This window comes from Cervus elaphus, chromosome 5 (genome assembly GCF_910594005.1).
Source record: "Cervus elaphus chromosome 5, mCerEla1.1, whole genome shotgun sequence".
In the NCBI taxonomy this organism is placed as follows: Eukaryota; Metazoa; Chordata; class Mammalia; order Artiodactyla; family Cervidae; genus Cervus; species Cervus elaphus.
Genome location: NC_057819.1, coordinates 90,692,818 through 90,707,406, shown reverse-complemented (window position 1 = coordinate 90,707,406; position 14,589 = coordinate 90,692,818). Strand labels below are relative to the sequence as shown.

Sequence of the window (14,589 nt, the reverse complement as noted above, 5' to 3'; positions counted from 1 at the left end):
GTGATTGCTTTGAAGGGATCACCACTCTCATTTGGTGGTGAAGTTCTGCCTCTTGTCTTTTGAATGGCACCTTATAAAGAGTAACACAGATTCTCTCATGATGGCTATCTGAAAAAATGCAAGGCTAGTTCAAACCAAACAACATTCAGGAGCTGTGGAGTCAAAAATGGTATAGTTGGAAGAGATTCTAGGATTCATCTGGCCTAACCTCCCCTTAGACTGACTTCCTGAGAGCCCTCTTGAGAGAGTATTGTTTATCTGCTGATGGCTTTCCTCATTGGAGAAGGTTTTTGCTTCTGCTTTTTTTTTTTTTTTTTTACTAAAATGATTGCCCTTTAACTTTCTCTCCTTTAGTTTTAGTTCTGCCCTTTAGAACAACATACGACTATTCTACTCCCTCTTCAACATAGCAATCCTTCAGACATTTGAAGACGGCCATCATGTCTCCCCTAATTTTCTCTTCTCCAGGTAGAACATCCCCATTTCTTTCAGCTGTTTCTTAACTTACTCGGTTTAGTGACCTCATCATTTCTCGTTTTCCTCATCTGAAAGCCCCTTAGGTGTTCAGAGTACCTCTTTACAAGTGCCCCTGAGAATGGAGAATGGTGCTTCAAGTGTAATCTGACTTTGCATAACGGTGGGCAGTCATGTTCCACAGTTAGGACAGCACCTGTCTACTGCATGAACTCACTGTGTAGAAGCCCCAACCCACTGTGGATGTGTATTAATCTTGGGGTTAATTGAAATCAGATTTTTTTCATGTGAAGTGTTATTAAAGCAGTGTACCCTCCTCTCTAATTGTCTTTGACATTTTTAGTTGACTCTCTGAATCTAACTGCAGATACATATATATCTCTATTAAATGTCATATTCTTTTCGGTCCATTTGTTCTAGCTCAGTCATTTCAGACATTGTTTCTGTCATTTGTCCCATTATATATCTTTCTCAGCATTGTGTTATTTGCAAATTTGGTAGCTATGTTTTTTATCTTTCAAGTTAGTGATAAAAAGTAATGTTAAATACCAAGCGATTAGAGAGTGAGGTCGCTCAAGCAAGCAAACCCTTTAGTGCTCTACTAGAGAACTCTTTTCCCAGTGACACAGATTCAGAATTTTGGGGGAAAGATTATTCTGCCAGTTAAAAATATTTCATTATCCAGCCCATGTTTTACCTTGTTATCTTACAGGAAATTTCATGGAGAGCTCTTTTGAAATCGTTACAATTTCTACCACATTCCTCTGATCAACCAATGTGTTAATTTTATATAAGTAGAAAGTGACATCTACTTGGTGTCTTATTCTTGATGAACTTACCCTGGCTCCTAATAATTGCTGATCATAAACCATCTGTTTCCTTCTAGAAGTTCTCGATTGTACATAATTGCAGATTGATTTGTTGTCTGCATCTTCAGTGACAATTTTAGTTTTAGGTTGGTTTAGTCAGCTTCCCAGTGAAAGAGGTTGGGTGTGCATTAATGGATGAGATTGCTTATCATAAATTCTCTGTATAGTGATCCTTGAAGAACAATCAGTACATTTTATCATGCCTACTTATAAACTAGAAATAATTTAATGGTAATGTCAGCATACATCACTGACATGTGGTAATCAAGAAGGGAAAGATTGAAAAAGACGAGGAGGGGAACCCATGTACTTTTCAAAGAACTCCTTCCTCTTCCCTGGTAGGTATTTCACTAATTTATTTTCTAGAAGTCCAGTGGAAATTTATGAGTTCCATATTGAATTTTCTAATTCACAAAAGGATTGTTAGATGCAGGTAGGCGAGGGTGGAAGCCAAAAATGGAAATGCCTACAGGGCCTGGATGGATAATATTAATGAAAGAAGGTGGCCAAGGAGAAGTAAGAGGTGGGGACAATGACAGGTCCTGTCTGAAAGAGGCAGCCGTGTCTCAGCTCCAGCTATTGGTCGTTGTCCAAGTGTGGTATTGCCAGGACTTCCGATTCTCTGACATCAGATGTCAGGATTTTTATGTGAAAATTTCTGCTATTTAAATGAAAGCAATGAAATTTTAAAAATTCAAAGTATTAATCAGAACAAAGAAAACATGTTTATAGGCCACCAGTTTGTAACTTCAGTCTTAAGACATAGCCTAGAGTTGTGAAAATGCAGACCAAAAAAAAAAAGTACACCTAAGGAATGAAAATTTCTTTTACAAACACCCCCCACATACAGTTTTACTCCTTTCTCTTTAAAAACTTGAAAAAGTAATCTCATTGGTGGAGTGAGAATGGAACCACTTTCTTCACCATTGGTTTGCTGTGCCAGGTATATCTTAATATTACATAAATGGAAAAAGATTTAGTAATTGAGTAAAAGTCATACAAGGATTTTTTACTTTTCATTCAATAGGGAGGATTTCTTACTCAATAAGCCTTAGGTCTTTGGTTTTAGAAATCTTCTGTGCCTAGCATTTGGTTTAGAAGTGTAAATGAGCAATTTAAAATTTTTCCTTTAAGCCAAAAATTTTGTTAAATGTCTGCAAAGAAATTAATAAACAAATATTGGTATATGCATGCTGTTCTCAAGTTAGTACATTGTTTTAATGTGCTCATAAAAATGTTGATCACCAAACTAGAAATTACTTCCAGATAATATGTGTTTGGGCCCACATCCTCCCCTTATGTCATTCTCCCACCACTTTGATTTATTCATTCAAGTACTTAAATACCTGCGTTAGATAGGATCCTGCTGTGAGCTGGGGTGAAATTTCATACAAATATGAAAATCTAGACATGTATTTAAATACCTTTCTAAATATTATGTTAAAATTTTTTAAACTTTGATTATATTTTCAGTGACCTTAGTGCCTTATGCTAACAAAACCTGATCTGAGAGGATCTATGTCAAATTAATTAATTTACACTTAGGCAGTTTCAACAGTTCCAAGATTTCTGAAATTGTCCATGTTTCCCCTGTCTTTGACCAGAAAAAATTGTCTTTTTTTGTTTTTGTTTTTAGCTAATTGACCATCATGACATATTTCAAGTAGAAAGTAGTAATAAAAATTTTTTTTCTTTCAACTTTAATTGAATGAATATTGGTTTCAACATGTATGAGAAGTGTTTTAACTACATATCTGACGTATGACTTTGTTCTTTAGTAATTATGGTCTCAGCCTTTAGATCTGGATAGGTTTATGTTTTTCTTGAGAACAATTTATGAATAGCTGGAATTATTTGAATTTAAATACATTTGGAGGGTGATTCATATGTGGCCAGATGATTTCAGTCTTTGGCAATGCTTTCATTTCAATCCATGCAAATCACGTTATTGGAGAAAAATACCTTGTGATTATATTTTAGTTATAAATACCTCTTAAATCTAAAGGTGTTAAAATGAACTCTGTAGGAATGGTCTTGCTTGTTGGTTTGAACTCTCCAGGGTTTTAGTCTATTAAGCATTTATTGTTCTAATTTCAGCACACTTTGCTTTGCATGAGGATGTTGCTCTACTCTAGTGTTCAGTGTACTCTAGTGTGCAGTGTAGTCTAGTGTGCAGTGTAGTCTAGTGTACCAGTGTACTCTAAGTGTACCAGTGTACTCTAGGTGCACCAGTGTACTCTTAAGTGCACCAGTGTGCTCTAGTGTGCAGTGTACTCTAGTGTACCAGTGTGCTCTAGTGTGCAGTGTACCAGTGTACTCTAGTGCACCAGTGTACTCTAAAGTGCACCAGTGTGCTCTAATATGCAGTGTACCAGTGTGCTCTAGTGTGCGGTGTACTCTAAGTGCACCAGTGTGCTCTAGTGTGCAGTGTACTCTAAGTGCAGCTCTAGTGTGCAGTGTACTCTAAGTGCACCAGTGTACTCTAGTGTGCCAGTGTACTCTAGTGTGCCAGTGTACTGTAAATGTACCAGTGTACTCTAAGTGCACCAGTGTACTCTAGTGTGCCAGTGTACTCTAGTGTGCCAGTGTACTGTAAATGTACCAGTGTACTCTAAGTGTACCAGTGTACTCCAAATGTACCAGTGTACTCTAGTGTGCCAGTGTACTCTAGTGCACTAGTGTACTCTAAGTGCACCAGTGTACTCTAGCCAGCACTTTAGTTTGTCCCTTCCTTTAGATGTTCACTTTGACTTGTTTGTCTGTGCCATCTAGTCATTTTTTAACTCTTCTTGATCCTTTTCCCAGCTGTGTTTCAGTGTATAGTCCTCCCATTTTTCCTAACCTGTAGCTTAATCATATTGTTTATTTTACAATTTATCGTTTTGGTATAGTTTTCTTTGATACATATTTTGGTTCTCTTATTTCTTTGTATTATGTGTTTATTATTTGATTATTTGTTCCTATTACTTCCTAAGTTTGGTAACAGTATTTTACTTTAGCAACAAAGTGTGTTGCTCCACACTGAGTATGATGGACAGTCATACCCATGTATTTTTTTACTCTGCTTTTTAATGTATTTTTAAAAATTGGATCCATGAGACATTTATTTTAATCCATTCATTAATGACTTACTTCATTTGCCCTTATTACTTTACTAATCACCTAAGCTCTTCCACATTGCTTAAAGTCATGTTACTTAATATAGGAACTCTATTTTTGAAGAAAGGTGTTTTACAGTTGTCACACCAGAATGACCTGCCTTTCACAGGATCGCCTTATAAAGAGGATGATTTCCTAGAAATCTTAATGTTACAGAGATTCCATCGGGAACATAAGAGTCCATAAGATACTATGTTACAGTAAAATACTGTATTTTAAGGAAGTGCATCCTGTGTTTTAATTTCATATGAAACTTTTATATTTATATGAAAGGTCCTTACAAGGCTTTTCTTTGAATTTGAATACATATACATGGTCATACCTTTAAAATTGCACCAGAGTTGTGTTATAGATTCTTGTGAAGTAAGTTGCTGCTGTTTATAGTTTTAAAATTTTTTGCCATTTGATTAGTATTTTGAAGGACACCACAGAGTGGAGTTTGCTTATTCCGACCTTGATCAGTAGTTAACATATAAACTTTATTTATTTCCCATGTATCTACAGTCATCTGTGAATTTTTATTCCTCTAATGCTTGGTGAAGCATTTCTTGACATTGCACACCTGTGTCCTTTTCCTAAGTTTGTTACTGTTTAGGCATGCTCAGTTAACAGCTTTCTTATGATCTGTGTTGCAGTTCATCTTTGTTGAACACTATTCTTAACCTATTTTGAGAAATATTAAAATATTTCATACCTACTAGGTATGAATTGTTCAACTAGGAGAAGTGTCATTATTAAAATTATAATTAACAGTAATGGCATTATTATTAGAGATAAATATAAAAAACTACTTCACCAGGAAGAAACATAAAACAGGGAGGAGAGGAATAAAAGCAGGGAGATCCAGAGACATTTTTGTTTTAAAGTTGAAAAACAAAAGATTTAACTATAGTTTCGATGACCTCAGTGTAATTTTCAGTTTGAGATTGCAGATAGGAAAAAGCTATGTATGATATCTGTGAACCCTAGTTAACTTTAGGTTACATGCATTACAGTTGCATAGACTGTTTCAGAGTATTAACTTAAAAATGCATACCTGAGATACATGTATGGGAAGAATTATAAAACTAGGAAACCATTCATTTTTAGTGCCTTTGCACACCTCGGAGTTGTGTTTGGGAAGGGTGAAGTGGTGAGATAGAAGAATAAAAAATAGGAAGTTCAAATTTATTTCTGAGAAGTTGTATGGGAGGACTGATAAAAGTGACTGGGCGGTACTCTTCCACAGTCTCCTAGCTTCACTGCTTTTGAGTATGTACTATTGAGCTTTTCTTTCCTCTGCATAATAGCCTGCAGTCTAAGGCTAGATTAGTTGATAGCTGGACCTTTCTGAATTCTCCTCTTGCCTCAGATTCTAATTTTTGCAGACATTTAGGTCTCTGCAGTACAGGTATACCTTATTTTATTGTGCTGTGCTTTATTGTGCTTCAAAGATACTGTGGTTTTTACAAATTGAAGGCTTGTGGTAACTGCATTTTCAGATGATCGTTAGCATTTTTTTAGCGATATTTATAGTATTTTTAAATTAAGTATGTGTATGGTTGTTTTTTTAGTGATAATGCTATTGCACACTTAATAGACTACAGTATAGCAGAGACATAATTTTCTATGCACTGGGAAACCAAACAGTTGATCTGACTCACTTTATTGCAATACTCAGTTTATTACAGTGTTCTGGAACTGAACTCATAATATCTCTGAGGTATGCCTGTATAGTTTTTATACCTCATATATAAAGTCTTGTAACACATTATAGAGAACAAAATTAAAAATACCTATTTGGGAATAGCTGGAATAGGTTTAGTTCCATTGAGCCCTTTATAAAGGATTTGATTATTTTATGATTCTGAACATTGCAATTGATAACATTCCCTTTATTATTGGTTAAATACACTGAACCCCATAAAGATTTTAGTTAATATTCTTATATTTATTGTAAATTGCAGAGTTAATCAGAGCATGTTGTATGCCTTCTTTAAGGCATTCTTTGTAAAGGTACATAGCAATTTTGGTCTGTTACACACCTTCTGCGACCTTCACACAGGTTTTAATTTACCTCTTTATTGCCTGAATTTTGGAAACATTTCCTTCTTTCTGCTTTATTAAGTAGCAGCCTTAATAATACCCAGGTCCAAACTTGTTGGTTTGCTTCCACACTTGGGTCAAAGAGCGCTTGTTATCTGACTGATGTATGGGCCCAGAGCACTTTTAAGCCAGAAAGCCAGCATTCAGGACACAGGGATTCTCTGCCTAAGAACTCAAAAGCTGTAGCAAGCTTCATACAATTAATTAAGGTTATATTTTACCACTTAGTCATTATTTCTTACGTTGTGAAAAGAGATACTGCTGAACCTAAATTATTTTATTCCACATACAATAGAGAAATGTGTGATTCTGGTATATCAATAGATTGGAAAAAAAGAACTTTTTTACACACACACACACACATTTTTGACCCTGTAATTTTCATTTTGGGGAAGTCTGTGTTAAGGAAACCTTTAAATGTAGTGAAAAATCTTATGTAAAATAGCGTTTATCACTTAAGTTACAGATATCTGTAAATGGAGATAACCGCCAATAAAAATATAATGCATCTATTTAAAAGGATGTTTCTATAATTCATGGAAAAGACCTTATGTAATATATTTAAAGGATATAAAATATATAAATTATATGCATTGTGCTTGCAGCTATGTAAGAAATACATTTTAAAAAGTCTAAAAGGAAATACCACAAATTTCATTTAGTTGCCTTAGGTGACTCTAAGTGATTTTTTTCCTTCCTACTTTCATTTTCTCATATAATGTGCTTATATTACTTTTTTAATAGCCAGAAAAACTTAAGAAAAAATATACAATAAGACATTATAATTTATTCCAAGATATTTTATATGAGTCATTTGGAAAGAATTGTGGAAGAATTGCTTTTTGCTTGAGTTTAGACATGAATTAGGGAGCAGCTTTTTGAAACTATTACTCTGCTTCTGCTTGAGACCTGAAATGACAAGCATGGCTCAGTTCTTCACACTTATGGGGTACAATTAAGATCACACTCTTGTCTATTCAGGTGTTGTTAGGCAGACAATGCAAATGTTCCTTCCATTATAAATGTGTTTTCCTTATAAATAGAGCCTGGTTAATGTAGCTTTTAAATGCATATGGTAAAAGTGTAAAATAATTCTCTAAGTAGCTTTCTGTCTAAAAAGTAGTTTTCCATGTCTAAAAGTATCTTAAACATCTACTGTAACATCAGTGGAGTCATTGAAATATACTTTATGAGTTAATGGTGGCCTTGAGATTTAAACTAGCTGTATATTGAGCATGTATCTATATTGTTTCTCATCTATAAATATGAAGCACTGTTTTGCCTATTGAAGGCTGTACTATAGCTTAGGGAAAAGTAATAATTACTGTCTGGAAATGCAAAAGAAAGCTAAGCAATAAAGTCAGGCAGAATATATTATTTCATGAATGGTACTACTTCTCAAAATACAACAAAAGGAGAGGCTTCCCCAGTGGTTGGTTCAGTGGTTAAGACTCCCTTGCTTCTACTGCAGGGGTTGTGGGTTTGATCCCTGGATGGAGAACTAAGATCCCGCATGCCACACAGTGTAGAAAAAAAAAAAAGCCACACAACCACAGCAATAGCAAAGGGAGTTAGCTGTGCTAACAGATTCCATACTTGAAGCATATTTATGGGAAACTATTTTCACTGATTTTAATGTCACTATAGCTAACATTAATCCTAACCCCGTTTTACACTTACTTTATAATTAAGTGTAAAAAAAAAATTAAGTGTAAAAATATTTTCTGTTAGTGAAGACGCATGAAAATCAGAGAGACCGAAGCCGAAGCAGAACTCTGATGCTCTTTGAGCCCATGTTCTCACTTTCAGTCCTCTGCGTCTCTGCTGACTTGGAGTTGTAAACTTTGAAACTCTCGTCATAGGACCATGACAGTCAGAGTTTGGGATGTTTTACTCTTTTTTTTTTTTTTTTTTTACAGATATATGTTTGTAGTTTTTAGTAATCAGAAATTAGAAGCATCTCTCAACTTCATGACTAATAGTTGTTAGCCTCATTTTGAGTAAGTACTTCTAGTCACCGAATATTGTCAAGTACTATTTGTAGTATTGGTTTCAAGGGCTTCTCTTAGTCTTTCAGATATACCAAGACCAGCCTCTGGGGGATACACAGAGAAGGTATATAACAGCCTTAGGTTTCCCTGCATGGTATGTGAATGTTTTAAAAGAGTATATATAGATAGATTTTTTTTTTTTTAGTTTGGCAATATTCTAGAGGATAAATTCATTTTAAATATAGAAATCATCAGATGCATCATATAATAGGGTGGCAACTCAGTTTATGTGTGGGATGTTTAATCAAGAGATATTATTTCAGTCCCCTTCTTTTGTGAGCTGTGCTGTGAACTGCAAACTGTGTGCATGTGTATAAAAGGTTAAGAGCCCGGGTAGCTGAGTGGGGTGCCATGCTGTTAGCAGACGACGAAGGCAGTATTACTCACCAGGTGCACGCCGTCAGCTCTGTAGAAGATTCCATCTTCATGGAGTCATCTCACGGTCCACTTTTTCTTGAAGCCAGGTAACATTTCCCACAACCAGTGGGGTTGGCTATGTTGGAGTTTTTCCTGTTGGAAAAACTAGAAAAAACTAAAAAACCTAAGTATTTTCTTCCCTAACTCTTTTTTTTTTTTCTTTTTAATGAAACACTGCCTGTTGGAAGAACTAACGTGCAAGGTGGCATGAATCTGTGTTATCACTTTGCTTTGTAAAATGATAATTATGTAAGGAGTGACTTTTTTAAAAATAGAAACTGGGGAGGATAAGGAATTGGAGTACTTTGTGTTGTTTCCCTGTGGTGATAAGGCATGGAGCACTCTGCTTGTATTAAAAACAGCCTTGCTTCTTAGGGATGTACAGATTGCATTGTGTGATAACTAATCTGATTGTTGACTCTTGACTATTACTGAGGCAAAGTAGTTTTGTACAATTTATATATTCTTGGCTCTTAACTCTTTTGCTTGTGTCAGTGTCTTGGTCTTTTAATGATGTCTGACTCTTGCTTCAAATCTGTTTATTAGTTCAGTTGTAAAATAACCTAGACAGTTTCTCTAAACTCTTAATCCTGTAAGTTTTCTACATCACTTCAATTGTGTTCACTTAACTAAACCTTCTGTGACAGTTGAATAAACTGTTCCAACTTTTTCTTTAAAGCTTAATCTTCTTTATGGTAAGCTGTCATACTTGAGACCCTTGGGGGTGCTTAGCAGTGTTATTAACTGAGCATGCTCACAAACTCAGTTTGTGGTACAGGCTGTCCCGGTTCTTGTCATGCATAATATGGCTTCTTTTGTGTCATTTACCTTTCAGTCCATCATGTTACATTATGTCCTTTGGTTGGTACCATTGTCACTGCCTGTCTGACTAATACCAGAGTTTGGTTTGTTTGTTTTTTCTTCTTTCTTTAATCAGCAGTAACCAAATTAATGCAAACTGGTAAATCTTCCCCCTCCCCTTTTGGGATTTTTTTTCGTAAATTTTTATGGGACTCAGTGTTTCTAAAGTTGATTTTAAGCATTGCTGTTAGAAAAGTATTGTCACTTGTCACTTAACTGCTTACAAGATAGGTTTTGGTTCCTGGGGACAGGAGATTCCATGAAATTGACTCAAAATTGTGTGGTTGCAGTCTTACCTCTCATTTTGAAGGACCATGCTGGTATTTAAAAAGCGGCAGGTTGATTTGTCTAAGTTCTCCATTTCCCTTGTGAAGAAAATTTGTAACATTTTAGATGTTGTTTACTCCCAAATGTCTACAGTATGTCTTAAGACAGTGACTATCTAAGCAGTGTACATATGGCCTTATTGACAAATGCTTTTGGTGACCATTACTGTATGCAATTAGTCTGACAAGTGTGCTAATACTTCCCTAAAAATAGACTATCCACATAAGTGTTTTTTTCATACTAATCATGTTTTAAACATTAATTATATTTTTTGACTACAGGCACGTGACACAAGCTGACCTCAAGAGCTCCACGTTTTGGCTTCGAGCAAGTTTTGGTGCTACTGTTTTTGCAGTTTTGGGCTTTGCCATGTACAAAGCATTACTGAAACAGCGATGATTTTAAAAAAAAAAAAAAGAGATACTGGCCCTACCAAAAACAAATACTTTTATGTACATTCTGAATGCTTTAAATTCCACTAGAAATATTGAGATATTTATACATTGCAGAGTTACTTTATTAATATTTGTAATTCATGCATAAGAGTATTTTAATGATAGTTATAACTACAGTATTGGCTAGCATATGGAAAGAAACAGCTTAACAGCCAAACTAAAATGGCTAACTTTCAGAGGCCAAAAGGGAATATTTTGTAAATAATGTACATATTCAGACAAGATATGGTCTCCCAGACTGAGTTCTAGAAACTATGTTTCTGGACATTTCGACATGATATTGTTAGTGCTCAGCTGGCTCACTCTCCTAGATTTAAGTCAGCTCTGAGATTGTATTTTACTCATCGATCACTTATTTATTTCACATTTATTCAGAATGATCTTTGGGTACTTTGAGTACACAAGGCACAATTTGCCATTTTCTCTCCGTTTTTAAAAAACATGACTTTCTTTCAGTCCCGTCCCTTATGGTAGGCCAGCCTTGAAGTCATCGTGCAGTCTAAAAATTGTGTAGTTGAACGTGAGGCTCTCCTCTGAGGGAGGAGAAAGCTCAAGGCACTTAGCAGAGGCGTCACTCGTGTGATTATGTTGCTTCCTTTGTCAGTATGTTGAATTTTATAGCCCTTTGAATCAAAAGAGAAAACAGATTTGTATATTATCAATGTTTTTAGTTTAAATAAACAGTCACCATTACTACTACTGAATTTCCTCCCAAAGTGTAAATTGTTCTATAATGGCTGTGTCTATTATAGTATATTACAGTAGCTGCATGTGTCATGAATTGTTCTATACCTGGCTAGGATAGCCTAGAAGCAGCACTTTTTTAAATGGTAAAATAAATCTGATGAATATAAACTCTCATGATAAACCTATTTTTTCCATCATTGACCTTTTCAAGTATTTAAATAAATAACTGCTGTGTACTGTGCTCTTGAGTTTTTTGTCTCATGAAAGTAAATGTTTCTGGGAATTTCCCCAGTGGTCCAGTGGTTCGGTCTCAGCCTTTTCACTGCTGTCGCCCGGGGTTCAATTCCTGGTCAGGGAAATAAGATCCTGCGAGCCACACAGTGTGGCCAAAAAAGGGGGGAAAAAAGTAATTATTTCTGTACAGGTGAAATGAAATTCCTCTGGTTTCTGTCTTTCTTATCTTGCAAATTATTTTTTATACAGAAAGATAATACTTATTAGGAAAGAAGACAAATATATGTATAGGAGGAAATCTACTTTAAAGTTGTGGGGAAATCTGTTCTTAGGAAAGGGCAGTTGTTTTTCCCTACACATACCTAACAGATGTAGTTTTACTACTATGATTTACATGTTTATTTTCTCCTTTAACATGGATTCCCCCCCCTTTGCCATTCTGAGGAGTGTTTTCTCCGAAGATCACATTCCTTGAGCAGCTAGTAACAATATAATTTACTAGCTATAAGCTTGTAAAATATTACGTGCCATGCTCACCTGCTCACTTCCCCATCTCCCTCCCTCACATTTTCATTCTGAATCTGAGGAAAAGGAGAATTGAGTGAAGAAAAGTCTGGTGACTCCTCATTTTCATTATTTCCTGAGAATTCCTCATTTACCAAATAAATTTAAGTTACACAGCTTCCAATTCGGTTAATTCTTTCCTTCCAAGTTCTTCCTTGTTCCGACTGAAATGTTACTGTACATGAATATGCTTTGTAGATTGTTGTGTTTGTGAGAAACAGAGGGAAGAAGGTAGTTTGCCCAAAAGGTGAAAAGTAGTGTGTTTACATGTTGAGATTTTTCTCTCTTAATCTTTTCATTTAAAGTGTTTGATTGTCAAGAAGGCAGACTGGCAGCTGCCCTGTTTCTTTACCTGCTCTCAAGAGCAGCCTTCCTCTCCTCTCAGTCCAGGTGGGGGTGGGTTTGCAGAGGAAACATTGCCTTCTCCTCTTTAACTTCCAGGCTCATGCGGATCTTTTTCCTTCTTTTATATCCATGTTAGGGACTAGTTAATATAGGAAAATGTGTGAATGAATACAGCAAAAGGCTTTTACAGTATACTCAGATGATTGCTATAGGAATTTGAGGGTTGAAAGGAAACCTTTCACTTTGTGCCAGCGGCATTCCCTTTTAAAAGGACAGTTCTGAAACTGTTTGCTACAGCGTTTTAATGAATTTTTGAGATGGTCCTGTGAAGGAACATCACTTTGAAGATTTGTAGTCCCTTGTCGTGATGTAGTAACTTAACCTTAATGAGCACATCCCGTGCTGTTGCTTCTTGCCATCCATCTGTTCTTTCTCTTTCACATTTGACCAAAAAAATGGGCCATGTACCACATCGGCAGAGCTCCCAGTGCTATGGTTGGAGTGGGCCCTGATGTTAGGAGATTGGGGAGCATGTCATCATTCTGAAGTAGTCTGTGAAAGAAGAGATAGGAAGGCTGTAGGTACCTGTGCAGATCGGCCCATCACCTGTCAGGGGAAGGCACTGCAAAGGAGGCGTCCTGCTGAGCCTGTCCTGAATGAAAGGGGAGGAGGCAACTGGATAGCGACTAGCAGAGGGGAAACAGAGGTAAGTGCTCACATGATATAGAGTGGAAACCTTTCCTAAACAGACCCTCAGAATGCAACTGGTGTTAGCTTTGGTGCCTCTTCTGTCTGAACTGTACTAGTAAATGTCCATGTAAAAGTGTCTTTATTTTCTTTTCTTTTCATGCCTGCATGCTAAGTCGCTTCAATCATATTCAACTCTTTGCAACCCTGTAGACTGTAGCTCACCAGGCTCTTCTGTCCATGGGTTTCTCCAGGCAAGAACACTAGAGTGGGTTGCCATGCCCTTCTCCAGGGTATCTTCCGGACCTAAGGATCAAATGTGTGTCTCTTTCGTCTCCTGCAGCGGCAGATGGGCTCTTTACCACTAGCGCTACTTGGGAAGCTCTTATTTTGTTTTATTGGAGTATAATTGCTTTACAGTTTGTTTCTGTTTCTGCTGTAAAACGAAGTGAATCAACTATGTCTATACATATATCCCCTGCCTCTTGGACCCCCCCTCCCATCCCCAACCCCCATCCCACCTATCCAGGTCACCACAGGGCACCAAAATGAGCTTCCTGTGAAAAGTGTCTTTAAAATATATGTGCACATCTTAAAAATGGGTACATGACCTAATTTTCATTAGCACATTTATCTATTTGGCATCATCCTCACATTTTTGAGTCCATGGGTTCTTAGGAAGCTGACTCTGGACTACATGCTTTTTAAGAAACACCCTATGGCAAGACTCTAAATTTATTTAATGTTTCTATTAATAATACGAGACTGCACCATGCTGGTAGCCTGAACCAAAAACCTTGATCCCCAGTTTCACAGTCCCAATAACCCATTTGTTAAAACCTCTAATCTTGCAAATAATTCTTGTTTTTTAAACCGTATTTGTCAAAAGGCTCCATCAGTGGGGGCGAATGCCTGTTGACCTGTTTGGCTCTCAGCTCTCTGGAAGTCTCCGACCTGTGAGTATCACAGCTAATATGTTTCAGATCTCTCTAGTGCATCCCACATTCAAAAACTCTCCAGTTGCCTCCCATGGCATGCTCACACTTGTCACACCCAGTTATTTTTGTTTCAGAAGGTACGGACACCTTACTGGAAAGTGAGATTTTGGTTCATTTGGAAACATTTCCTAAGTTCATGGTGCCATTCTGGTTCCCAGCTGTATTTTCCAATGAAAGCGTTTTGCTCTGTAGATTTTCTCTTCTCCTTTAACATAGAGAGCTGCAGAAAGTCAGACAGTGAAACTGAGAGATTGAAAGCTGCCTCTTGGGTGCACACACACAAGGAGGCATTGCTGGTATTATCTCCTTACGTTGAAAAACCCAAGTTTCATGAAAACACTTTTCCTCGTTCAGTATTTCCTACTCATTCTTCACA

The 14,589-nt window shown here is 36.5% G+C and overlaps 1 protein-coding gene across 15 annotated transcripts in view; it reads left to right on the top strand.

The window, feature by feature from the left end:
* The window catches only part of RHOT1 (ras homolog family member T1), a 61,499-nt gene extending 49,873 nt beyond the window's left edge, over positions 1–11,626 (top strand). For 5 of the 15 annotated variants that reach the window (XM_043903086.1, XM_043903088.1, XM_043903089.1 and 2 more), the window contains 2 exons: positions 8,959–9,102; positions 10,525–11,626. In XM_043903086.1, the coding sequence (XP_043759021.1) occupies positions 8,959–9,102; positions 10,525–10,642 (262 nt within the window). In that variant the 3' untranslated portion in view covers positions 10,643–11,626. The other 10 variants (XM_043903093.1, XM_043903095.1, XM_043903097.1 and 7 more) reach the window with 5 other exon arrangements.
* Positions 11,627–14,589: the final 2,963 nt, after the last annotated feature.